This window comes from Liolophura sinensis, chromosome 7 (assembly GCF_032854445.1).
Source record: "Liolophura sinensis isolate JHLJ2023 chromosome 7, CUHK_Ljap_v2, whole genome shotgun sequence".
Classification (NCBI taxonomy): Eukaryota; Metazoa; Mollusca; class Polyplacophora; order Chitonida; family Chitonidae; genus Liolophura; species Liolophura sinensis.
In genome coordinates, this window is record NC_088301.1 from 47,493,206 (window position 1) to 47,519,107 (window position 25,902).

General features: G+C 36.4%; 1 protein-coding gene and 1 long non-coding RNA gene across 3 annotated transcripts; one reads left to right on the forward strand and one right to left on the reverse strand.

Annotated features, from left to right (window-relative positions):
- Nucleotides 1-1,007: 1,007 nt before the first annotated feature.
- Nucleotides 1,008-17,980, reverse strand: LOC135470342 (protein CFAP20DC-like). Of its 2 annotated transcripts, none has more exons than XM_064749217.1 (20): nt 17,387-17,980; nt 16,639-16,719; nt 15,266-15,359; nt 14,955-15,027; nt 14,179-14,293; nt 13,569-13,725; nt 12,948-13,030; nt 11,099-11,186; nt 10,191-10,297; nt 9,853-9,901; nt 9,407-9,505; nt 8,612-8,743; nt 7,715-7,984; nt 6,944-7,082; nt 6,637-6,733; nt 5,722-6,177; nt 4,855-5,127; nt 4,004-4,095; nt 3,235-3,353; nt 1,008-2,393 (listed from the first exon to the last, which is right to left on the reverse strand). In XM_064749217.1, exons 1-20 carry the CDS (start codon nt 17,414-17,416, stop codon nt 2,206-2,208), a joined length of 2,742 nt encoding a protein of 913 aa, XP_064605287.1. In that variant the 5' UTR covers nt 17,417-17,980; the 3' UTR covers nt 1,008-2,205. The 2 variants fall into 2 exon arrangements, with proteins under 2 accessions (XP_064605287.1, XP_064605286.1); XM_064749216.1 differs by having other exon boundaries at nt 9,308-9,505.
- Nucleotides 17,981-18,861: 881 nt separating this feature from the next.
- LOC135471493 (uncharacterized) lies at nt 18,862-24,830 on the forward strand. The gene is made up of 4 exons (XR_010444447.1): nt 18,862-18,937; nt 19,037-19,092; nt 23,642-23,729; nt 24,328-24,830. It is a non-coding gene; the product is annotated as an uncharacterized LOC135471493 (long non-coding RNA).
- Nucleotides 24,831-25,902: the final 1,072 nt, after the last annotated feature.

Consider the following 25,902-nt stretch of genomic DNA (forward strand, 5'->3'; position numbering starts at 1 on the left):
CAACACGTACGTCAACTCAATGTTTAACTGTTGAGAGGGGTAAATATCAGATATTGTTGAAAATAGTTCTCAACATTTAATTTTATTGAACTAATGTACTATAATGATGTATTATAGCCTTTATGACGGTTTAAAAATGTTATTCCATGTACATATATATTGTTAGTATACTTTCGTAATGTTACATGTAGGGTCTCTTGGAATAGCAACTTGTACAATTTGAGAGTTGTAAGTAAAAGTTTCATCCATTCATACTGCGCGGTTCGTAGCAGAAAGCAGCAACCTGCCAAACAACAAAACTGCAGCTACAAAATCAAAAAGCTGTTTGTCCTTCCTGTTTCATTCAATAGTGGTAGAACCTTATTATTGTCTGCACTAGAAACATCGTTATTTTAATGTTAAAACAAACTGATGGAATGTGACTAATGCTGCATACAATTACGGCTGTGAACCAGTGTACCAAACTGGTTGCCACCAAATGAAAAAAATATATAAATGATTTAAATTAGCAAATAGTATATGAAAACATACATGTAATTAGCAAGAAGGTCGTGATGAAGTAATCCAAAAATATGAAAATATAATAAGTATATGTTCTTTACAGGTAAAGTAGTTATATTCCAGGGATTCATTTATGTATGCTTGTGGTTTTACAGCTTACTTAATATATTTTATATTGTGATGAGGAGTCATCATTTAGGTGTGTGTAAATCTTTTGTCTTCTTGTGACAGGACGAGTGCTTGGTATGACCTGACTTGGGTTTACGCTCACATCTCTGAAATTTGAGGATGCTCCAACCAAGACATCATCAAGGCGGGCCCATGGGTAATATATTCCTGGCTTGCGTCCATGAAGATGAATGTGATCAATTATGTGAATTGTTGGTACTCACATTTTGCAATCAAACCAAACTTCTTCTACAAAGCATAAAATTACTGACATTCCTTTTAACACTTGGAAGACACTGGTAGGATAAAAACAAAACAAACATAATCGGTTATGGTTTCAAGCATTTAATTTATTTTGTGTTTTGCATGTGTATGAAAACACAGCCTTTGGACGCTACACCCATGTGCTTAATAGTATATATCATGTTTCAGGTAGACGTATATCACATCTCTAAGCATATGTATGTCTCATGAATACATACAATACAGTAACACTGTCTGCACAATCAACTGCACAGACTTTTTCAAGAACAACATATTGATGTACAGCAATCAAACAGAGGATAGACATATGGAAGGCTCTTAAATGGTTCTTATTTACTTATTTAACTTCAGATTATAATTTATAAATGTAGTTATGTACAAATGACAAACACAAGTCAACAATGAATATATTATAGAATATGTACATGTATCTTGGCCATTACAGATATACTATATAAACAATTAGAAAAAAAATGAAAATTCACACTCATTAGCAAACAGACAGTTCCACCTGTCAGCAATTTGATCACACAATGAGAACCGACAATCTACGGTATTAAACCTTTCTTGTTATACCTTGAAAAGTCGCAGGAGAATATATCGTTTGTGACATTGCCATCCTTGTGTACTACATCCATGTAGGTGTTTTGAGTACACATACACAGATAATGATGATGTAATAAAGGCAGGAACAAATGAGTACACAGCTTTGGACCATTCTGAAACAGGTGGGACAAATCTGTAATCTGTAAGAGAACTTATTTGCCTGGCTTCTGCACCAAAGCACACAATGCCATTTTTTAAAGAAACTTCCATGTCTTCAACACAGGACAAAAATGGAACAAAACATTCACAAATAATCCACTCTTTGGCTTTTCTGACTTTTTAATTATATGCCAAAAAAAAAAAAAGATCTAGTTCAAAACAGTCTGAGATTTTCATACCTTCGTATTACAACTGTGAATCCTTAATTAAAAGAATCATTACTAAAAGGCAAAAGATAGTGTATGACATGTTCCATTTCAGATTAAGCACTAAACAAGGTGTATACATATAACTATTAAATCTCTACACAATTCACAAATTATGCATGCTGTGCAATGCAGCTCTTAACTTTATTTGCACAGTCTCTTAAAACAACAGTTAATGCTTGAAATGCTATTTGGCAACCAAATACTTCTATACACATAATACATATACTCCCAATTCATTTTAACAGATCTTAAACTTCTTCATCTTATAACCCAATAGCACTTAAATATTAACAAAGTGTTAAATAAGTTCATAATATTTACAGGTATGAGGATCAAAGTAACAATTGAGACATGGATCATAAAGCAAATCTAACTCCTCTTCTTGGACTGAGATGCTCGCCTGTGCCACATCATTATTTATGACGGACATCCCCAAATGTGTTGTTTTGGAACCATCAGCAATCTGGCTTTCTCTTGGAGAGGCATCTTCAGAAAAGAAAAGTGGATGCTTGTCAAATGTTTCAAAAGTATGAGAATTGCCAGGCATACACACTTGTATTTCCCATAAACAATGTACAGGCGAAATTTGTGCCGCAAACATAATTATTTATTTGATTGGTATTTAAGGTCATAGCACTTATCGGTAACTGTTTTCATATTAAGATGAACAGAAAAAATTCTTGGTAGCTAGAGCACAATGAAAACAGTTACAGGTACAAAAGAGGTTTATACATGAAATAACCTTTGGCCAATTTGTGATTTGTCAAGATCTGAATTTTTTCATATATATGACAGGTGGAGGAAACCCAGCTACCATGAGTAAATTACCTTACTGTAATTCTTCTTTCATATGCGAAAATGTTGAGGAATTAGGGTAATTTATGAGATTCCTGATAAACCACCAGACATAAACCTGGAGACGAACCAGCGAGAGCTAGATTCTGCATCATGATTGGTCAGGGGTGACTTTAGTCAACTGAGCCAGCGAAGAATTTGTATGTTAGTCAAATAAAGTGAAATAAACTGAATGTTTTAGTGGTATGTAAACTTTCACTTTAGTATTATTTACTATTAAAGCTTCAATTTTACATATTGCAAATGTCTCCATGGCTTTATTAGAGCACATCTCATTCCAAGAAAACCATACTGGTTTCCTCCCACCATAATGTTGGCCACCTGTAGTATAACAGAAATATTCTTGAGTACGGTGCAAAACACCAATGAAATAAATAAATAAATAAATAAATTCAAGAAAACCACAAGAGATTATGGATGATAATAGATAATACCTCACACAATTTTAATCACATCATTTCACAAATCCTACCTTTCACAGGTTTCCGTGGGGAGGTCTTGCTGAGATGGTCTGAATCTGATGTGCTTGAATTTATTGTGCCTGGGTCCCCTGGCAGAAGTATGGGTGGACTAAAGACACCACTCCAGTCCCTGTGGCAAATAAAGCAAAGGTTTACTGTAAATTTTCTAATTTTTAGACCCCTAAATCCCATTTTTTGGGGGAATTTATGCATTCAATTATTAAGAAAATGATGTTAAATAGATTAGTTTATGTCAATAAAGATGCAAGCTTCATAAAACTGTGCAAATTATTTTTCTACACCCCATAATTCTCTGAAGTGGTTCAAAAAGGTTAAGAAGGCTAAACATATTTGACATCACATATGTTTTGGGAGATTGAAGCTGTATGCTTCTTACATGCGTAGTTCTTATCATTTCTTAGAAAATTAAAGCAATAGTGGGAGTTTTTTATTTTTTTATAAAGAATACGAACCTTAATAAATATATTTAATTAATTTTCACAGACTAGGGATCAGGGATAGGCAGATGGAACGACTGCTGGCTAGAGTATCATCCGGAGTAGACCATATCAATTTTATACCATGCGGCACTTCAACTTCATCGGTTAACTTTTCTCTCCCCAGTAACCCTAAATTGTATGTAAACAGTTTCAAATCACTTTGTTATAACAGTTTAGAATTTACGAAGCAGACTTTTCAGCCTTACCTGTATTTGAAAACTTCAATAGAGAGAACAAAAAATTGTTCCTCAATTTAATACAACTATACTGTGAAAATTACCTGGGATTTGAAGAGGTGAGTGTGTCACTACTGAGCCTCGAATGTGGATATCTCATTTCTTCCTGGTAATTGTGTACCAGCTGCCCTGGAGCCTAAAACACACATTCAGGAAGTGAATACAACATGAACACATATTTTATCTTCAATATACATGTAGGCCTAAACGTGCATGTGTGTATGTCTGTCCTTTAACCTTCTCCACAACCGAGCAACCGACCTTCCCACTTATAATAAACAGGTGTATTGCTGAGGATCCAAGGAAGTGCCATGTTGAGTGCCCAATTTCCTCAACCTTTTCGCACATGAAAGAGCAACTTTCAGTGCAATTTATGCACATTTTAATTTGGTTATGGAGATAAAAAGGATGAAGAATTACAAAGAACTGCATATTCCGCATGCAAATTTGGTGATGACAGCATCACAAACACTATGGAGTGTAGCCATGCAATTAACACCATGTGACATGAATGTGAAAATATGAATTATTTTAAACAGGCACTGAACAGATATGCCTAAAAATTCAGACTGATTGAAACATTTTTTATCTGACTAGCAAAAAAATTTTTTAGCAGGAATATTTAACTGGTACCTGAAGGGTCCTACTTTATAGCTGGAGAAGTCACAAAAACAGAGCCTAAGGGAAGCCATCTCACAATGTAAATTTTAAGGTGAGTGGCAAATCTCTCAATGTTAGCCATATATGTATTTCTAGGGGTGGTTGCATGGATCTAATCTTCTTATGAAATAATGACAGAGCCACTTCCTCTGACATAATTGTTACAGTAATATTCTGTAATGAGGTTTTACACAATGAATACCAAAGAACTGTTTTGTAAGTCTGATCAACTTACAGGGGCTTTCCAGGTACTTAAGCTGGTGTCATCATCACTAGTTGTTGTTGGGGACTCCTCAATGTGCATCATTGGGTGATGGACTGAGACTTGGCCGAGTCCCTGAATTATACCACGGGGACTGTGGTTAAGGAGTGGTCTTGACCCGCCCACATCCATCGTGTCTGTCTCCTCGTCCTGCTGTCGCTTAAGACTGGCAAGCATGTTTGCCTCGTAAGACTCTGACAAATCCTCAATCACCTGGTACTTTGTGTGATCATAGGCCTTGGAACTCTATGAAAGAAGATCCATTATACATTTAAAGGGCATCTCGACTGGTTTCTTTCTCTTCCTTGCCACTTTTTTTTGGTCTTAAATATTTCAAACAATAGAATAACAAAAGATCTGATATCAATTTGATTTTGATCTCTTTTGCGTGAAGAAAACTGTAGTTCTCAGAACAGACTACCGTCATTTGCAAAGCAGTATCTTGCAAATCTCTTGACTCCTGATAGTTGAAGCAACAGGCTTAAAAAAATTGTAAGTAAAGAGTTTACAGATCATGCTGCAATTTAATAATTGTCAAGTTTACATATTACCTGGAAACATACTTTTAAATGGTGATACTGTGAAGAGGTGAAGAAATGACAGGTTTGTAAATGAATCATATACAATGTATGTACAAATCTCGCCACAATATACATGTAGCTCTAACATTGCTGTTGTGGCATTAAGCCATAATCATTCATTTATATGCATAAACATTCCAATGTATTATTTACATTAAGTTGCAAAAACCACTCAAGGTGGGATCCACATTTGCTGGTTGGGCAGATTTACAAAAAAGCATCTTGACCAGAAAACACTTTGATCAAATATTTGTAATACCTCTGAGGTTTTCGCTAGTGAAAGCCGAGCATCAGTTCGAGGGATTTCCCGAAGAGACTTGCGACTCATACGTGACATGCTGCTGGTCCCTACACTGCCATTGAGGCGTGGACTCCCTGTGGCAGTTCCTTCTCCAGGGACTCTGTAGTTATCCGGGCTATACTCCCCAGGCAATGCCAGGTGGGGTATTGCCCCTGGAGACCTGCTCATCGTGATGGCCTGAGTGTGGGGACCGTCCCCTAGTTTGCTCCCGACACCACTCTCATGCTGCCGGTTCCTTCCAGCACTAGATTTCCCACTCTGGGAGCGGGAAGATGGTTTTGTCCTCGTTTGACCATCTTCTTCCTCCTCGCTACTCTGACTGTCCATAAAGTCCGCTTCAAGTCTTGCTCCTCGCAGAGACAAGTTGCTACTCAAGTTTCGTATACTGGAGGACTTGGTTGAGGTTTTTCTGGTCTAACATGTCAAAAAATACAAATTTACATCAATACCATATTACGCAGCTGGATTTGAACCCATAACCCCACTGCTTATTTGCTAGTAGATTTTAGTACGAAGCCATTAGTTGCTTGGCCAGCGAGAGACCCAGCTTGAAGTAAAGCCTATACATATACATGTATAAGGTGTGTAAGTAAGAAGCAGATCTCAGGAGTACAGAACAACCCATCACATGCTAAGTCGCAAATCATGTGAAGAATCCAATTTCTTCTAAAGTGCCAAAACCAGTCTCACAGTGATTCAATCTTATTTAAGGGACCTGTCTTCTGGCAGAATATGGTGTTCAACAATAAAGCAACAATCAAATAACATACAAAACTGTGTGGTAAGTTATTACTCTGTATCACTGAACTTGGGTACTACTTGGACTGGGCACGATTTTGCATGGGCAAAGTTAACTTGATCACAAACACAAACCTGGCTGTTAAAACTGTCCTCTTGGCTTGGAGAGATGTTTCTACGAGGTGCAGATTTGGGAGGAGAAACAAACATATAAACACCATTCTCCTCAGCCCTGAAATAGTTGGAAGGAACAATCAGTTCATAATTACTAAACGTGGAATGTGGTAAAATTTTGCACCAAAATTGCTTTATTTAGAGGTAAATAAATACCATAAAATATTACTTTTTGTTAAAATTTAAATCTGTATAATAGGATATATAAAAAGAAATGTTTTTGATGGCAGCATAAAACACTAAATAAACAAAACAACAAATAACTTACTCATCACTCTCCACATATTCTCCAACACCGCTGTTGTCATCAGTCTCACTGTCATCTGAGGTCATGGCCTCTACCTGTTGTTTCAGAACACGAATGACATCTGACATTGAATCGTCTAAGGGCTCTGTATCAGTGACATCTGCAAGTCAAACGAAACATCAGAAAGTGAAAATGTACTGAGAAGTTTGAATGCAAATAACTTACACGTATATACAGGTACCTGTAATTTGTAATTACCAGTTACAAGGAATCAATGATTCTGCCCATCTATATAACTTCAACAACTTGATATAATTTTATTTCATTGAACTACAGAGAAAAGTGTCACAACCATGTACAAATCTTTGTCATCAACTTCTCTACAACAAGTTCAGTGGACGGTAGGTTAAAAACTAATGTGTCACTTTCCGTATGTGTTAACATTTTAAAGAGAAAAGTGCTGCTCCAAGGAAATGTGAGATGGATAAGAGCAGTAAGTACAAATCCATCCCAACCATCTTTTTGCTGGCCTCAAGCCAAAGAATGAACACGACTTGTTGAAAGCTATTCAAGAAGTCTTGCTCATAAATCCCAGTTGGTTGTCAGCAGCGAAATTGGATCACATGAATCAAACCCAACTCTCCCTTGGCTAACCCACTGTTAAAGACATCTTGCTTACAATACCGGGTGTGACAGACAGACCAAACAAAACACATTTCCATGTCCCCTCACCATTTTTTTTTTTTTGCTATGTGATCAGATCAAGTACATATTTATTGTACTGGTATGTACCTTTCCTTGGGGACTGGATTTCTGGGACGAAAGGACCTACACCTGAGTCTCTTGTATCAGCATTTAATCGTCTCTCTCTATAGCGAGGGGTTTGGAGTCCCTTGTCCTCTGTAGCAGGCTCTCTGCTTACAGTGTCATCGAGATCGCCATCTGAAGAAAACTTGCTGTTGTTGCTGCTGTTTGCTTCCTCTTCTCCTGATGTTACAGTGTTTGATACAGGTCTGCTGATGGATGATGATGAGGATGATGCCTCTCTTCTCTTACCACCGTCTGTGACAATGAACATAAGATGGGAGCTCCGCTCGAGGGATACAGTACAACACAAGTTGTAAAATAGTTAAGAAAGTGCTTCAAACAGCTAATCAAGCACAAATTTATTTATATGATTGCTGTTTATCGCCATTCTCACACATAGATCAACGTGATATATTGGTCGTTTTAAAACACACGAGGCCCTGCAAAGGGCACCTTTTCCCCTGCAATGGCTGAAGGCTGAAATGACCAGAGTTCTCTTTCACTGCATGTGTAATGCTTTACCAGATTACCCACAAACCTCATCACAAAGGTACGAATGAACAAACAGTATCGACATCAACTTTCAGATTAACTATTATGGCTATCTTTGATTTATCTTTTATCTTGAAGACCATACTTTCACCAAGAAGAGTGAATATCTTGAATTATTTTACAACAGAAAAGTACACAAACATATGTAACATATGTTAGCTTCCATCCGTTGATATATCACAAAGCCACCCCTCTGGCAATGATGCCCAATCATCCAAGACAAACACAAAGCCAGAAAGTCATCTAGTGAATTATTTCTTAGAGAAATACCTTGACAACTGGTGGGGAAGTGAAAAACTGAAACCTCCCAATTTAGTCAAATTTTCCAACCTTTTATCATTCCATTTGCTTGGCTGTCTGTGCCCTGACCTTTGACCCTAATTCTCCGCCTCTGTCTGTCCTTTGATGGCTCTCTCGGTGGGTGAGGCTGAGAAAAGGGAAGCTCACTCTTGGCTCTTTCAGCTGAGGGATGTAATACACCAAGAAGAACTATCAGATGTAGCTGTAATTGTCATTAAACACCATTCTGGAACCAGCCACAATAAAACATTGCTTGCTTTGACTTACACTAAATTAAGACAGTATTTCTGTATAGCAGAGTTTTCTCTAGTTATTACAAGTATAAAGGCATCAAGAGGTCCACACAAGAAAGTAAATCAGTTGGATTTTGTCTCCAAGGATTTCTAAAATGATGCACAGCATCAGAATAATGCCTTCAGCTGGGTGTGAAGAAAGTGTCCGTTATATATACATACATATAGACAAAATGGCAGTAAAATCTCAACGGTTGGCTTACATCCAAAAACAGGAGGCAGCAATGGAGGACACTACAAACAAGTGGCTGACGAAATATAAAACATCTTGAAACGGAAACTTTACAAAAGTACATGTACACTTCCTCAAAATATGTCAAGATGTATAATGGGGAAAACAAGGTAGCAACATAGGATTCCTTGCATGTAATCCAAGTGCAAATCCTTGCACCTAACAGTATTTAGTTAAGTTTCTCAGGCACTAAAGCCTTACATTTTGATGAGCTCATTCGCTCAGAATGAACCTGGTGGGCAGCCATGGCAGCTGTGTCAGATTTTGATTGGTCAGGCACTGAAGACTGGACTGATTTACCAGTCAATGGGACAGCTGAGATTCTTTCACTTGCAGTGCTGTCACGCACATCAAAAACACTCTCATGGCCAGCAAAACTGTTCTTCATAGATAAAGACTCTACAATAAAAAAATTTAAAAAAAAGGCTAAAATCAATACACTGTCAAGGTAACATTATGAATTTATTTCATTGGCGTTTGTAATCTAGAATATTTCACAGATATGGTCAAAGTGTAAGTGAGTTGGGGGAAGGAGAGCATTGTCAGCTTTATCTTTTACATGGTGGGATATACACCTTATATCATCCCATGCCTTTGTGCAACGCTGGGTACTTTGCTTACACAAGTATATAATAAAACAGAAATATGAGACTCATCTAACATCGTTATGTACAAAATTACATTCCGTTGAAATAAAGCTGACTTAGAAATTCTGCAGTTGTGCTGAAAAACAAATCAAAACTCACCATCCACCCTGGATGTATTAGACCTGGAACTGCGACTGCTGGAGAGATTCTGAAGAAATCAAAAAATACAATAGTATGGTATTTGATTAGTGCAAAACTAACAAGCGATTAACTCCATAATGTCATCGTTTATAAATTGACCACCTTAAGGTACAATGTCACAAGTTACCTGTTGATTTACTAAGGTGTCATTCTTAAAAGAAAACATGTATCTCAACAAAGTATTAGTGTACTGGAATTCATATCTTACATTCAATGAAAAATATAACAGCAGTCTTGCTCACTGAAATTTTCTGTTAAGTATTTTACAGGAGGTTAATCCATTAAAAAAAACTCACGTCCTTTCCAGATTTTCGTTGTATTGATGCAGGAACTTTGGAGCCAAAGGCTCTTCTATAGGAGTTTGTTTCTGTTAACACAGATCGCCTACCGCTGGCATTCAAATCTGGAGGAGACAGAAGCAAATGGATACCATCTGAACTCTTGAACAAATGTAGACATTAAAACTTAACTTGCATGTTTAAAAAAATACAGTTACTATTAGCAATAATGATTGCAGAGATGCTTGAGAGACAGAAATAATACTGTTTCCTTTCAACATCACATAAATGTTCTAAATACAACATAAACATACAATGTTTCCAAAGGCAAAGACATGAGGAAGGCTCAAAAAAAAGTTCAAATCCTTAGATAAATCTTGACTGTTTCATACATTCTAAAAGTTCTCTTTAAGTACAAAACATGATTTAATTCAAAACACAGCATGGAGCAAAGGCAGCCTTCAGCTCAGCACTATTTGCTTGTAGAAAGGAATAATTTCTGATAATAACATGCTTCTAGATCAATACTAGATGCAAAAGTTCTCATATGACTTTACCTATGATCTATCTTACCTTTGCCATGACATGGCTGAAATACTGCTAATGTGACATTAAGCCACACTCATTCATTCATTCATTTCATCTTACTCAATTGGGGCGTCCATGGAATAGTTGGTTAGCGCGCTAACACAGCGTAATGACCTAGGAGTCTCTCATCAATGCGCTGGCTGTGAGTTCAAGCCCAGCTCGTGCTGGCTTCCTCTCTGGCCGTACGTGGGAAGGTCTGGCAGCAACGTGTGGATGGTCGTGGGTTTTCCCCCGGGCTCTGCCCGGTTACCTCCCATATTGCTGGCCGCCGTCAAATATATGAAATATTCTTGAGTACGGCGTAAAACACCAATCAAGCAAATAAATAAATATCTCACCTAATTCCAGTACAGATCCAAGTCGACTTGAACTTTCTCCCCCTGCTTTCTGTCGTTCAAGAGCTTTCAATTTTCCCACAGTGAAGACCTAATACAAAGCAAAACGGGCGTTGTGGTCAAAATGAAAACTATCAGCTTGTTTTCAACATAAATTTGTGACACTTTTCTTATTCCTTATTGGACTGAAAAAGTGACAAGAGTTGTAAGAAAACCAAAAGCTTGCAAATCATTCATAAGCATTCTGGAATACAAAACTTTTGAGATGCAACATTACACGCATATTACACGCGGTTACATGCATATGCGAATGAACTTCACTTTAAGCACAGTGGACTTAGCATGTGATTTTTATTTAATTCTTTATTTATCTACTGAGGATTCCCCACAGCCAGTGGCCACTAAGGGGATCTCCTCACCAGTGTACATGCCATAGGAATATTTAAATGTATACTATGTATTAACCAAGAACATGGGTATAACATATAGTACATTATGTGAGGTACAACACAATATTCACAAAACTATATACAGAATAGTCAGCTAACAGCTTATCACTAAAACACACATTTACAAGCTTAGTTAATACTCATTTGTACAGGTAATGTGGCGGATAGCTTGATAAGTTGTCTAACAGGTTTTAAATTGATCATTGGCTGAAATATATTCATGCACACTTTTACAGATAACTTTAGGTTTGTTACTAATAAATACATCAATGTATGCCCATCTAACTATATCAAAATACTTGATGTCTCTGCCTCAAAAGACACCAACTAATGCCCATATTGAAGTCAAATCTGTAATGAACGTGTAGTAGCACGGTAATTGACCTAGAGTTTCGTCCTGGGAAAGTGTATCCCAGAATTCATCGCATTAGTTGTGCTGTTACTGACTGAGCGCCGCAGAAGAGCATCATGTGTGGTCAGGGGATTGTAATGACAGTTCAAGAATGTAATAATCAAGCTCACGCTTCACTGAACAGTCAGTCCATGCTTCTACCACCAACAGTGCATGTTTTCCTCAGTCTTAATCATAATAATTTTAGTATATGCACTTCGCAGCAGGTTGATTGTTTTATTATCGCAATTTTTTGTGATAAATGGGAATTTAGGAGAAAGCTCTGTGGAGATTAAGCGAGCCCGTGATTTATGCTGGCGAATGGCTAAACAATAATCTTATCTGTCCCTGGGGACACATAAAATCACATCTGAGCTGTAAACAGACAACTGTTTACCAGATAACAATGTGAGGTGACTTCCACGTAGACCTATAAATTCAAGCAATTGGTCAATCTGCAGGGTACACTGTGTACGTACATTCCTTGTTTGGTGTGGTCATGCTTTCAGACAGTGTTTAGAATTTAAAAATTTGTAACAGACATCACCCTTCTTAATAATTTCTTCAATTTCATTCATGGGTATATTCAGAGATGTACATGTAGGCCTACTTGTCGGGAGACCTGCACACCTCACTGTTAGTAACTTAACCCCATGTGGCGAGGATTAGTGACCAGAGCTGCTTAGTGCCATGTAGGGTAATGAAACGGGCGAGGGGCTAATAACTCTCTTCTATCATCTTGCCATCATCTTGCCACCATCTCAAATCATGCAAAAGTAAACTACAACCACTCACATGTGAAACTTTTGAATGTTTATTGAATTCAGACACCAATAACCTTGCCCTTCCTCTCCCTCATACAAAATATAAACCTTTTATCTTCCTTGTTTTTTGGGTTTTTTTTGACATAACAATATCAGAAAACTTTCAGGAAACAATAGTAAAGGGAAATACAGTGCATAAGAATATGGACAATCATTACAAAAATATGAAGGCTCTGTATATATGTTACCTGTGTGAGCTGCTGTATGTCAGTGGCCAGCTGACACTGTCTGGGGATCATGTCTACCTCAAATGTGTTTGATTCATAAGGCACTGAAAACAGCATATACACAATGTATGTACTCATAAACAGTGAAATCACGTCTGTAAATTTTGAATGTGTTCTATTTGAGTCAGATATTGAGTAATTATCATATCAAAAAAAAACAAAACAAAACAAAAAACAATTCAACTGGAATCTTTAAAGACATCTATACCAATACATGGACTCATAAGTCGGCAAAATTATCATAAAATTCTTTAAACCTGTAAAATACATGAAAACTAATCACCTGTCTCCTTCAGTCATGTTTCATAAAACATATCAGTTTGAATAATATTGTGGACGTCATGACGAAACAAAATCAAGACAAGCTGTCAAGATTTGAGCAGTTTACCTTTTGTCACACATTCTTAAAAATTTCATTTCAATTCACAGTAACAAACCTAAAACCTTTGCTGTTCACTTTCAAGAAATATGGTGTATGTATGTCCATATTAGAAAGCTAACTCTCAACAAAGCAGATAGTGAACATGTGAATATTTATCAGTGTTTTAATAAAGTGATGTAAATAGGTCATGTAAAATGTACCGTCATCTTCGGTGGTATCTTGAGGAGACACCTTCATCGTGAAGACTCTCCTCAGTTTGCAATTTGCAGAAATCGTAAGGTTCTCGACAGACCGGAATGTCTGGCCTTTCCACGTGTCCGAAACCACAGAGGTGAGATCAAAGCACAGGTTTAACCACTGTTAACACAGAATGGAATGTCATAAAATAACATGTATTGAACACTGACATACCTAAAAAGTCATACAAATATTCTATGTTAATTTTCAGCATGGTGATCAATATACACCTAACATTCAGCTTCTCTCATTCTGTGTTCACAACATGCCTGAAATACTGCCAATCAAGCATTCAATCTCCTGTCCGGCATCATCTTGGACAGTTAGTGGAAACAGGCTTTTTTTTTCTACATTATTGTTCTACAATGATCAGATACGTGCAACTGTTCACAGTAATCAAGCTAACTGTTTTACGAGCATTTCTTTTCCAAACAAAAAAATTCAACACAAGTCGGAAACTAATTAACGAACTCTTTTGATGAAATTTGATAACACTGTCTAACATTTTAAAATGTTCATTCATGTAAGGTGTCTTTTTGCTATTTTCTATTACTACTATACATGGAAACTTACAATGCCTCTCTTAACAATACTGAGTGGAATCTTTGCATGTAAAGGTGTTGTCTGAATGTCCCTCTGTGATGTAGAGAATAACACTCGTCTTTTGTTCTTCCCCAAATCAGTGAGACTACAAAAACAATAGATGTAAATCAATTAGAATTTAACCCTTCAATGCACAATACAAGTTATGCGGTCAACACACTTAACAAATGTTCATTGCTTCTCCAGACAATTCATTTCAAAGATAACAACATCCTTTCTATATGTATAACATCATTTGACACGCAAACACGGTTTGTCTTGCAACAAGTTTCTAACTAGCTGACAGCATTTTACATTCACACTGACCAGTCAATCACTGGACATTTCACTTATAAAGATCTGAAATAGCTTTACTTAGATTAATTATCTTGCAAAAGCCAACTAATTCTTTTGCACCATCAATACATCCCCAATTCACATCTTTATTTTAGTGGATACAGAGAAAGGGTTATTTTATGAAATTTCTGTGCAACGTGACAAGAAACCATTGAAGTTCAGATATAGGAAATGTCACAGAACTCACTGAATGGGTACTGACATTGGTTTGGAGACCCTTAAAGGCAATGCCACAATTGTGAGTGGTGGTAATTATTTTATTTCGAATTTTGTTTAAAGGCTACGTGGAGAAGACCATTAAGAATATCCCAACTTGTTGCTGTTCATAAGTGCAAGGTAACTAAACTGTACAGAAAGTATGAACAAGAAGTATGTGTTACATAGTTATTAGTCATTATATCAAACCTTACCCTAATTCAAAATTGAAGTCCTGTCCCTTAGCCAAGTAGATCTGAAGGACTAAAAACCTCTGCACAAGCGTGACTGTACAAAGTAATCAAAAAAAACAAAAATACAGTTTAAGAGTCTATAATATAATCTATTATACACAAAAACTTTTGTAAGTTTAATTTGGTATTAATAAGCTTATCATGATATTAAGAGTTTTAAATATTTATTAACAGTGCACAAAGAAACTAAACAGTAAACATCACTTGGAAAGTCCAATTACATGTAGATGTACAAGGAAACATTTCAAATATTTTAGTGCAGCTGGGAATACCTGTGCTTTTGGAATCCTTTGGAAGCTGTATTTTTGTAGTTGTTGGAACACCTTCCAGAACATATATATAACTTTTTACTTCCTTCTCAAAAATCTGTAACAAAAGCATAAAATTTCCTCAGACACATAAACATTTGGTCATGCACTGATATCACTTAATACCCTCAGATTCCAGCAACCTGCGGATGGTCGTGGGTTTCCCCCGGGCTCTGCCCGGTTTCCACCCACCATAATGCTGGCTGCCATCGTATAAGTGAAATATTCTTGAGTACGGCGTAAAACACCAATCAAATAAATAAATCAATAAAAAAATAATACCCTCAGAAGATTAAAAACAGTATGAAAGCATTAATTACACAGAACACTTTAATACACAAAACAGTTCTGTTTATTTCAACTTATTTAATAAAAATTAGTCTAAAAGAAGTGTAATTTTTATTCTAGAAATTAAAAAAATTAACAAAAGTTACTATTGTATAATAAATGAAAGTTTATTAAGTTAAAAAAAAAATTAGAGCTGATAATCCCATCTGTCATGAACATGTTAAAACTTAAAAATTGCCCAAAATTATTATTGTATAATAAATGAAAGTTTATAAAGTTTAAAAATAAATGAACAGCTAATAATCCTACTTGTTATGAAAACTTAATATGCTGTATTATTTTTAGAGCACCAATTTCAACTCCACCATATCCAACAAAATTCCAAGTTAGTAAAAAATTGTTGGTGGATTTATCTAAGTCTTAATCCAGTCATACAGCATGTCCCACATAACAAAGAAACAAAACAGACAAGAAAACAATAAAACTTTTTACTTTCAGTAAAGCTAGCATTATCAAATGAATGGCCAGTTTTCTTGATTTTTTTTTAGTGAATAAAACATAGAAAGAAATGGATCTTATATGGTGGAATTTATTGGGCCATATTGAATATGCAGAACCGCAGTGCTGTCACAGGGTCTTTTTGGACTAAAAATATCCTGTTACCATCATATTTTGACATTAAATGCATATATAGATGCAGTTATACATGTACAATATGCACATTTACATTGAACATGGAAACATATTTATAGCAATCAGAGTATGTTTAGTAGTTAAAAGGAATTGGTGATGTCCCATTCCTTTACCTTTTGGAATATGGTCCACAGTAGATCTTAAATCTTTATTCGTATTTTATTTAGTGTCAAAATATACATTTAAAAAAATCATGAAAACCATACTTAGAATCAGTAGAAGCAGGCCTTTTAGATGTTGCATACTTTATCTAATGATAGTTTGTTCATTTAAGTTGATAAATGAATCTGTACTTTCACCTCTTGTTTCATAATGACCAATTATAATTGTAAAAAAAAATTAACCAAACAGCGTACCTTTCGCACTGAGCCAGTAACCTTCCAGTTGGCAGTGGGGTCCTTGCCTTGTGGGGTGAAGACCTCTACAAAAGGGCCACCCTAACAGGAAACAGAAATCTGGAATTATTCTGTTATTTTATAAAACTTCTTATAGATTTGTGAGATATTTCTCCTATCAAAGAGCCTGAACAAACCACTTGTCATATAAGGCAATTATGCATTCATAACATGTAACACGTACATTCACCCTAAATCCTCAACAAATAAATCCTCGACCACGTAAGTGTAACTTTGGGTGCAGTTTGAAAACATAATTTATCCTTTAGTGAAGACCACAAGATATTTTCCAGATAGGGCCAAATATGAGCTCCACAGAAATCCCGAGAAAATCTGTTCAAATCTGAAAACATTTTTCTAATATGATAAAACATGCGCCGTGCTTGTGCTCCAATTTTTGAGGATTTAGGGTAGTAAGAACTGACATACATGAATCCATCTGAGTATACACTCAAAATGTTCCACATAGTCAATCCTTCCCTCAAACCTTCACCATTATTCATTTCACTGCAGACCACTTCTTAGTCTAGCTTCTTAAAATGTAAAACTGACAGTGGTATGATGGGTCTGACACAGAACTACACAATACAAATAAATTCATGCACCAAACATGCTGCTTTTCCAATTGCCACTTAGATCCAGTTACATTATTGCTACAACATAGTACAGTTGATTAAAGAGTGAGAAAACCTCAGCAAGCCGATTGTACCTGAAATGCAAAGCCAGCTGATTTCGACATGTTTCCTTATCTGTTTCCCTCTTCTGCTGACTGACAAAGTTTCTGTAATTCTTCTCTGGTTCACCACACCAACAAAATTGGCTTGCTCTGTCAAGAGAGCTGTTAATTTCAACGTCCCAAATATCACATACCAGTAGTACATTGGCAATGTCACTAAGTAGTACCGAGCTGTGGATTAAGTAACATGAATTGAATAACATATCTCAAATCAACACCCATAATGAAGCCCTTGAAGCGATATGTTTCTCCACAGAGAATAAAATATGGGTTATACCACTTCACCCATCAGTGCTCACTTAGGGGACATAATGATAAAGTTCATAAAATTGCTGACAGTAAGATACTTGTTCAAGTTGTTGTTGTTGAACTTAGAGCCATGATGGTGGTTTCCTTTTCCAAGCAACCTTCCTCTTCACAAATGTATATTCTCCTAGTACAAAAGTTTCTGTTGTGCTTTACAGGTGCAATATTTTGAAAATGCGGTGTTCACATCCGTGTCCATTAGTTTTCGCGAATTCTCACTCACGGTTCAAACTGTGAAGTTTCACGACGGCATACGCCATTTTGTTGCTACAACTGTTATCGGTGTTTACTAAATATAGAAACAAGCTAACATCCGGAAGAGGCTACATTAAATGGAAGGGCGATTTCTATAATATACTTTTACTAATATAACATTGCTTTTAATTCTGATTTTATATACAGGTTGATAAATTAACTGTTCTTCTTCTGGTATTCCACAGGTAGCGAGAAAATCTCTCAGTTTTCAAAATTTTTAATCGGCCTGTTCAACACACTACCGTTACTCATTTTACTTTACAAATAGGCCTACGGCGACAAACAGCAGAATAAACTTTGCACTTGCAAACAATCCCTGGGACAATTACAGTTATATATACTGGCAACGTAAAGAAATGGTCGATATATTACCATTTTATGTCTGAAAATTATTTTATATCGCTGTGTTTAATTTTAAATACAAGTTTTGAAAACCTCTCCAGCATATTTAAGTCAGCCTAAAAGGCCAGACCATTCATGCATTATTAGCTTTGATGCTGGTTTGTCATACTCCCGGCTTTGCTTCCACAATCTGTAAACTTAAGGCAGCTGTGAAGATTAAAAATAACAACCAATAAATCACGTGGTTTTCTTCTTGGAGTTCTGGGTGTGCAATATCTCCGTTCGGTGAAACAATTGAGCAAAGTATATGTCCACGACTTGTACGTCATATGTAGATCTTTCAAAATATCCTTGACGAATATCCTAGCTGTGACTAATGTAGGCAATTTATCTTTGATAAGGGAAGTGAAAATGGCAGTAGATTTCGTAAAAAAGAAAAAAAGGTTACTCCTAGAAGAACCAAGTGGGAACTACGAGATGCTCTCATTGGCTGCTTCGAGCGTCAGCAGCCAATGAAATGAATACAATATTGCGGCGCGCGAGCACATTTCCACAGTTTTCTCTTTCCGGTTGAGCGTTCAGACGTCGTAATAGATTTTACCATCATGTCTGGAAGAGAAGGTAGGCTTCTTCTTAAGAAAGAAACAGTGATTTTCTGATTCACACTGCCTAGTTTCCTTTTCTGAGTTATACCTTCGTTGTTTCCTAATTTATTTTCAGGAGGTAAGAAGAAGCCGCTGAAAGCGCCGAAGAAAAAACAGGGGGAAATGGATGAGGTAGGATACTACAACAACATCAACATCAGTATGAATGCATTCATGATCGTCTATTCCTTAATCATACGTTGTTGGTTGTTAATATTCAATGCTGGTTCGAGAAGTATAAAGTCTGGGTTGCTGTTCTGTTTATATGATTGACGATAAGACATCAGTTCTTTAAAGAATTAGGCCAAGGTTCTTGAAGTACACAACAACACATTATAACCCCAAGCACACACTCACTCACAACAACACATCGCTTGTAATTTAGTGTAAAGCAGAGCCTCCGAGGTCTGTTCACGAATGCCAAAACCTGGCTATTTCATACCAACAGATAGAACCTTTGTATTGTTTCCTGGCTGACATTTTCACTAGAGGCAGACCCAAGCCAAGGGGATCGCATTTCCACCTCCGCCTAGTCCAATTAAATTAAACATTGAGGTTTATTTTGAACAATTTTTGATATATACCAGCTTTAATGGTTATTCATTGAACTGAAAATTCCAGTTGGTCCATCCCGTAAAGCACTTGGCAGAACAAAGTGGGCATCATATTTTTAATCCCAAGAGGTGGCGCTAGTGTGAAGCAGGACCTTGAGCCATTGTTATGATTATTGTAGAACAACATCTACAGTTATAGTGTATCAGTTTCTACTGTAACATGGTTCTGTCTTTATTGTTATATTATTATGATTAGCTGGAAATTGAGCGTTTGATGTCAAGGTCCCACTGCCAGGTATTTGACTGGTACCCATTGTTCTCATCATGATTCTGTCAAAAATGCCTTTCACTTTGCTGTTGGTGTTATATTACTTCCAATAAAAGTACACAGTGAGAACAGTTTTGATTGATTGTTGTGTATGCTCAAGAACCAATAACCAAGTTTGATGCTATTGTTGAGGCATGAAACTGCCATCCTCCTAATTGATTATATATTATAAGCTTATGTTATTGGACAGTATCAATTAATGTAAAAGTTAGGTACGACTTGACTGAAGTTGGGTACAAGTTGCCTTGTATTCAGCAAAGCATGGCACTGGCAGTAAGGTGTTTGTTGGCGGGATGGTAGTATTAAATGTGACCGATCACTGTTGTAGCTAAAACACTTTTTACCATTTTGTCTGATCTTGTACTGACCATAGTACACAGCATCTTATACTGAATGCATTAATTGCAAGTGTATGAAATAACTGAATGTGGCCGTACATAGATCTGGGCCCAGTTTCACAAATGTCATACATGTACGATAATTGCACATATACGATAATGGTACAACATGTCATGCGATAATTGCGCGCCACTTTTTCATCAAGACTAAGAAAAGAAAATTTTTTTATCATGAATGTAGCCTACTTGCTATGAATGCAAAACAAATGGGCTTCAGAACTAAAAGCACAATTTTAGGTACTTTTAGTCCATTGTTTCTGAGTCCAGTATTTCACTTTGTTCCATGATATACTTATTCCTGTTTACTTTTCTATTTTCCTTAACATTGGTTTCATAAATGATATTTAAGCTTCTGCTGAAATATATTTTTTTCATCATGTTCGAATAGTAAGTTGAGGTCAGAAATCTGAATTTTAACATTTTGGAGACAGCTTGGAAGCCAAATACCTAATGCTAAATTGTAAATATACATCCAATGCCATTTTCAGAAGAAATAAAAACAATAGTACCTGTAATAATAATAAATTAGCAACACTAAATTAACAATTGCCTTCTTTTTTCTTCGCCTTTTCATTGCCTGACGAATTTAGGCAAATGTTGTGGACAGAAGAATAGATTTACCTAAGCCTTGAGTTGAGGACCTCGTATGTCTTTTCCATGGTACATGTGGCATGTGGTGGTTTTTATGGCAGCATTGTAACGCTTTTCAGCATTGGTGTTCAGGTTTAGAAACGGAACCATCAGCCATCTCTTAAGAGGTTACCTTGATTCTCCCAGCAGTACAAAGTCATAAAAAAAAAACAATAGTACATAGATTCCACCCGTCTAGCTGTCCTTGGAGGATCCATGAAACTTTGCCACCTCATCTGTGACACTGAAATAAATAGAGTAACAACTTGTAGAATTTTCAATCAAAAAGTGACAGATGAAACATTACACTATCCTAATTCATTTAGAGAAATTTCACACCAAACTGATAAGTAAAGAATAAACATAATTATGTATAAATGAATGACAATGGCTTAATACCACTGTGGCAGTATTATATAATAGTTCATTCATTGCCTTATTTCCTCAACCTTCTCACCAATGAAAAGGGAACATTAAAGGGCTACTTTGGTGTCAAAACATCTGTGTTTTGAAAGCAAAGTGAATTGATAAAGACTTGTATAGTTTGAATTGCTTTTCTGAATTGTAAAAAAATTGCAGTGAATTAAAACTGATATTGTACGTTTCATGAGAGTATATGGAAACAAAATATTTCTGTCCCTTCCACTTTGCCTGGTGTGATGTCACCCACGAATACATGACATCGTCAATCCCTGACACATCCACAAATTATGCTGCCCTTTCAATTGCTCCTGATGTCATCCCAGCATAAATGCCTTACTCAATGTCACATCTTCCTGATTCGACCTCATACTGGAAAATTATCATATCACATTAGGAAAATTTTACGGACACAGCAGAGGATTTTGTTTTTCAAGGAATTCTTCAGTAATGTGGGTTAAATAGTGTTATTCACGAAAACCCTATTGAAACATAGTGTTTTGCTTACTCCGTAGTATTTCTTTTATATCATTGCAATATTTCTGCGACCTTTTCTCTTTATTTTTATTACTGGTACTTTAATTTTATTTCCATTTGTTTATGTTGGTACATATCACATGAATCCTTAGTCATGGATTTACAATTTTGGGATGATTTTTAGAGTAAACATTTTGTACTTAAAATTATTCAATTAATATAGCCCATTACCCCCCAAATATTTTCTCTCTGTGTGTATGAAGCTTTCTTCCGTTGGGGTATTATTTAATAATATATGAGGAATGTGTATACATGTACTTCTGTATTATAGCTACACGTACCGATAACTTAAAAATTAATTGAAAACCATGTCATTAGTTGAGGAATTACTGAATAATTTTATATTTCATATGTAATACCCCATAAGATGCATTCTTCAGGAAACTAAGTTGAAAAAAATAACCCAAATTCAATTCCAAAACAGGAGTGCAATTTGAACAACTTTTTAGTTTGGCCTAGCATTAGTGTTGCATATGTAAAATGTTCACCCACAAAGTTTGTTTTCACCTACCGTACTTTAGCGTCACACATGGCTTGAACATTCAGAGAATGGAAGCCCTTTCTGCAGACAAACACATGCTCATTGAAGGAAGGCGACTTGATTGCAATCTGTGTGCCGTCGAGACCTCCAGTGATCTGTGGAAATCCCCAAATTGAACAAAAGTCTTTGGCATGTTTCATTAATTGTGATTGGGTGCGAGGAAACTTCAGCAACAACAACGGATCAGTTGACATCTCTTCTGTGACTTGTTTTATTGCCCTGGAGGCAGAGGAAATGTTGATACCGAGGAGGTCGCCAGTTTAAGAATGAGCCCGAAGCTAAAGGTCTTAATGTTGTGAAGACGAGTTTCGGGGGTAAGGGCATTTGAGCGTTTTGTTTCCCCGTGCAGAGCGGGTGTCAATACTTGCAATAGATTTACAAGCCCTTCCCGATTGATTCGATATCGCCTCTGAAGTTCGGCGTCACTTATTGTGTCAACGGGGGATGTTTTATGTCAAAAAACTCTCTGATTTCTATGGCTTATGTCAACTAGCTGGGTGGCCACAGCTAGCGCCATTGTTCTTGTAAAAATGTTGTATGCCACTTCCAAGGCTGCTGTGGCGGTATGAGAATTTCTCCGACAAAACACTTCGGCAAAACGGGACAAAATATCGCACAACAAATGTATGATTAAAAAATGTTGTATGCTTCTTTGTGAAACTGGGTCCTGTATCCAACGCCTTGGATGCTAATAAGTATGGGTAACAGACGAAAGTATTGGTTCATATCCCACTAACTGCTGTTTTGTTTTATTAGAATTGGCAAGCTTGAATATTTTTTTTTTTTTTATCTAGGTTAGTGTTATGTTCAAATGATTTTTTAATATGATAGATTAGATGTACATGTAAGTTGATGTGGGGATTGAAATCCCCGAACAGGAAGGGCTGGTAACCAGCCATCTAGATCCCATTAATCTGCTTAATTGTTTTATTGTAAATGCATGCCAATCATTACTGATTGATGCTTGACTTGCCATCATAAATTTGGGTGGGGGGGAGTATAAATGCTGGCTATGTGATTTTTGGAAGTGTGACTAAAGTGTACATATTGTATGCACAGATATGTATTGGACAAGATCTCTTTGGTAAGTAACATCCTGCCTTGAAAAGTCCAAGAATGATTCCAGACACCAAAGAGACATTGACATGGTTTACTATTTGAAGGTGTGAAATACTCCTTTTACATGTATATGACAAGATGGTATATTTCTTAGGTCTATATTAGTTCATTGCCATACATCATAATGAAATGAAAGTTTTTTTAAATTTCTCAGGATGACCTGGCCTTAAAACAGAAGCAAAAGGAAGAACAGAAGGCGTTGAAGGAAGCAAAAGAAAAAGCTGGCAAGAAAGGCCCATTGTGTATGTTTCATTCCACTTCCTTTACTGGACTAACTGCCTGCTAATTTCTTTGATTTATTTGATTGTGTTTTTATTGTATTCAGGAGAATTATGTATATATCAAGGGTGTGAAGTCTCAGACGTGTGTGTTCAAAAGGTTTTTTTCAAACATGGAATGAATAAATGGCTGATTGTTTATTGTCAATATTGTTTTTCCTTTATCATTTGATAAGAGATCATATTGAGATAATGTGAGGTGGCTTTAAGTTTGAGGGGCTTTAAATTTGGGTAGTTGCCCTAGATTGTAGTTGCCACATGATATTTCAATGGAAACAGCTCTTTGGCGCAGTGTACGTACATACACATAATGACTCTTTGTCTTCGTATGACTGAAAAATTAATAAGTATGAGCTGTAAATACTGTTGTGCCACCACTGGCCTATAGTGGCACATTGTGGCAGTCCAGACCAGTGTGCCGTATTTGCCTTGAATTTTTGTATTAGTGATTTTCATGTTATATATGTCTTTGCTACTTTCACATAGCAGTGTAGTCTTTTGTATGTTTATTATTACCACTTGAAAATGTTCTTATGTGCTTTTGCTTCTTTTCCTTTCACAGCGAGTGGTGGTATAAAGAAGTCTGGCAAAAAATAACCCCAACTTTGGCCTTGCTCTTGATTCTTATATGAAGATTTCAAAAGATTATTGGACAACATCGGATTATTTGCATGAAGTGTGGAAATGAACTTTCAAGGAATCAGACAAGGCTGTTTGTTATTTTTAGATGTTTTTTGTAGATTTCTTCATCAGTGAAAACTTTAATAGCAGTGTAATCTTGGTTGAAAGATCTCCACTTTTGAATATTGCATCTGTGTCCATCTACTGTACAATACTAGTAAAATAGAAACTGATGGTTCAAGTGTTTACAGAATTCAATTTTTTGTTGTACCAGTACTTGACATGATTGTACAATTCATATCCACCTGTTGTATCCATGTAAGACATTTACCAGTCCAGCAAGACACTCAAGTATTGCCCTCGTTCCATTTTTCTCTGTCTACAACATACTGTAGGCATAAAAGATGGGTTTGAAGTAAAATGCATAACGTATTTTACAAATAACAATGTATTTGTTTTTTATTTCACGTTTCAAGAAGCCTGCTGAAGCTTACTGACAAAAGTTACTTTGAAGGATCAGTGTCCAGATTGGTTATTTAGTCATAATTAGCTACCCTGTATATAGTGTTGAATTGAGTGTAAATGATACTGGAAATAGGTAGAGTAATCGGAGTAATATGGCATTAAAATTAACTAGATAATGAAGCTGGATTTAAGCAGTTTTTCCGCTAACGCTTGATAGTCTCCACCGAATGACGTCATTGAAGTCCAATCTTTAGGAACTAGGCCTTGAATTTCTGTATATAAACTCAGGTGACAGGGTTTGATGGGTCTAAAACGAAGCAAGAGTTGATTCGTCATTAGTTTGATCAGTCCTCGGTATGCTGGTAATGGATGCCGCTGTCCCATTGCATGTGTCTCTCCTGTGGGCCAATGAGTGAGCTTCTAACAAATTGTGAACTGTATACACCAACGCAATGGCCATTTGATATCTACGGCAATGATAGAGGTATCTGACCGGCCACAGAGGACGATTAAATTCGAAAACTTATCTTGTTGTTCGCGAAATATCAAGATTTAATGATTGGGGTTGAAATACTGTTTGTTGATTAAAATTACTCATCAAATGTGGGAAAACAAAGTGACATCTCTTTGAATACTGCTCAGAGTAGGTGCGAAAACAATCTTGCATAGTGATAATCCATCCCCCATCGTTTTAATCTCTAATCCAGATTACGAAGATGAGCGGACACCGCGGGAACAAGAGAGGTTTAAAGCACCCGTCATAAAATTACTTCCCGCGAACCCAAATCAGATATACACACGAAATGTAGACCTACAGTGTAACACAGGATAAAGCTAAAGCTTAACAGTCCCTATTGCCATTGCGGTTGGAAATGCCTGAACAAAGATCAAATGTAACGTCTGAAAACTCGGAATATGAATTCTGACGAGAAATGTCCGTGTCATAAATCGGAAGTTCCTCGTCAATTATTGGGTCAGATTAATACGGCAGTATGTTTGCTTCTGTGTAGCTTGAATCCATCTCGAAAATGAGATCGTTTTATTCGAATTC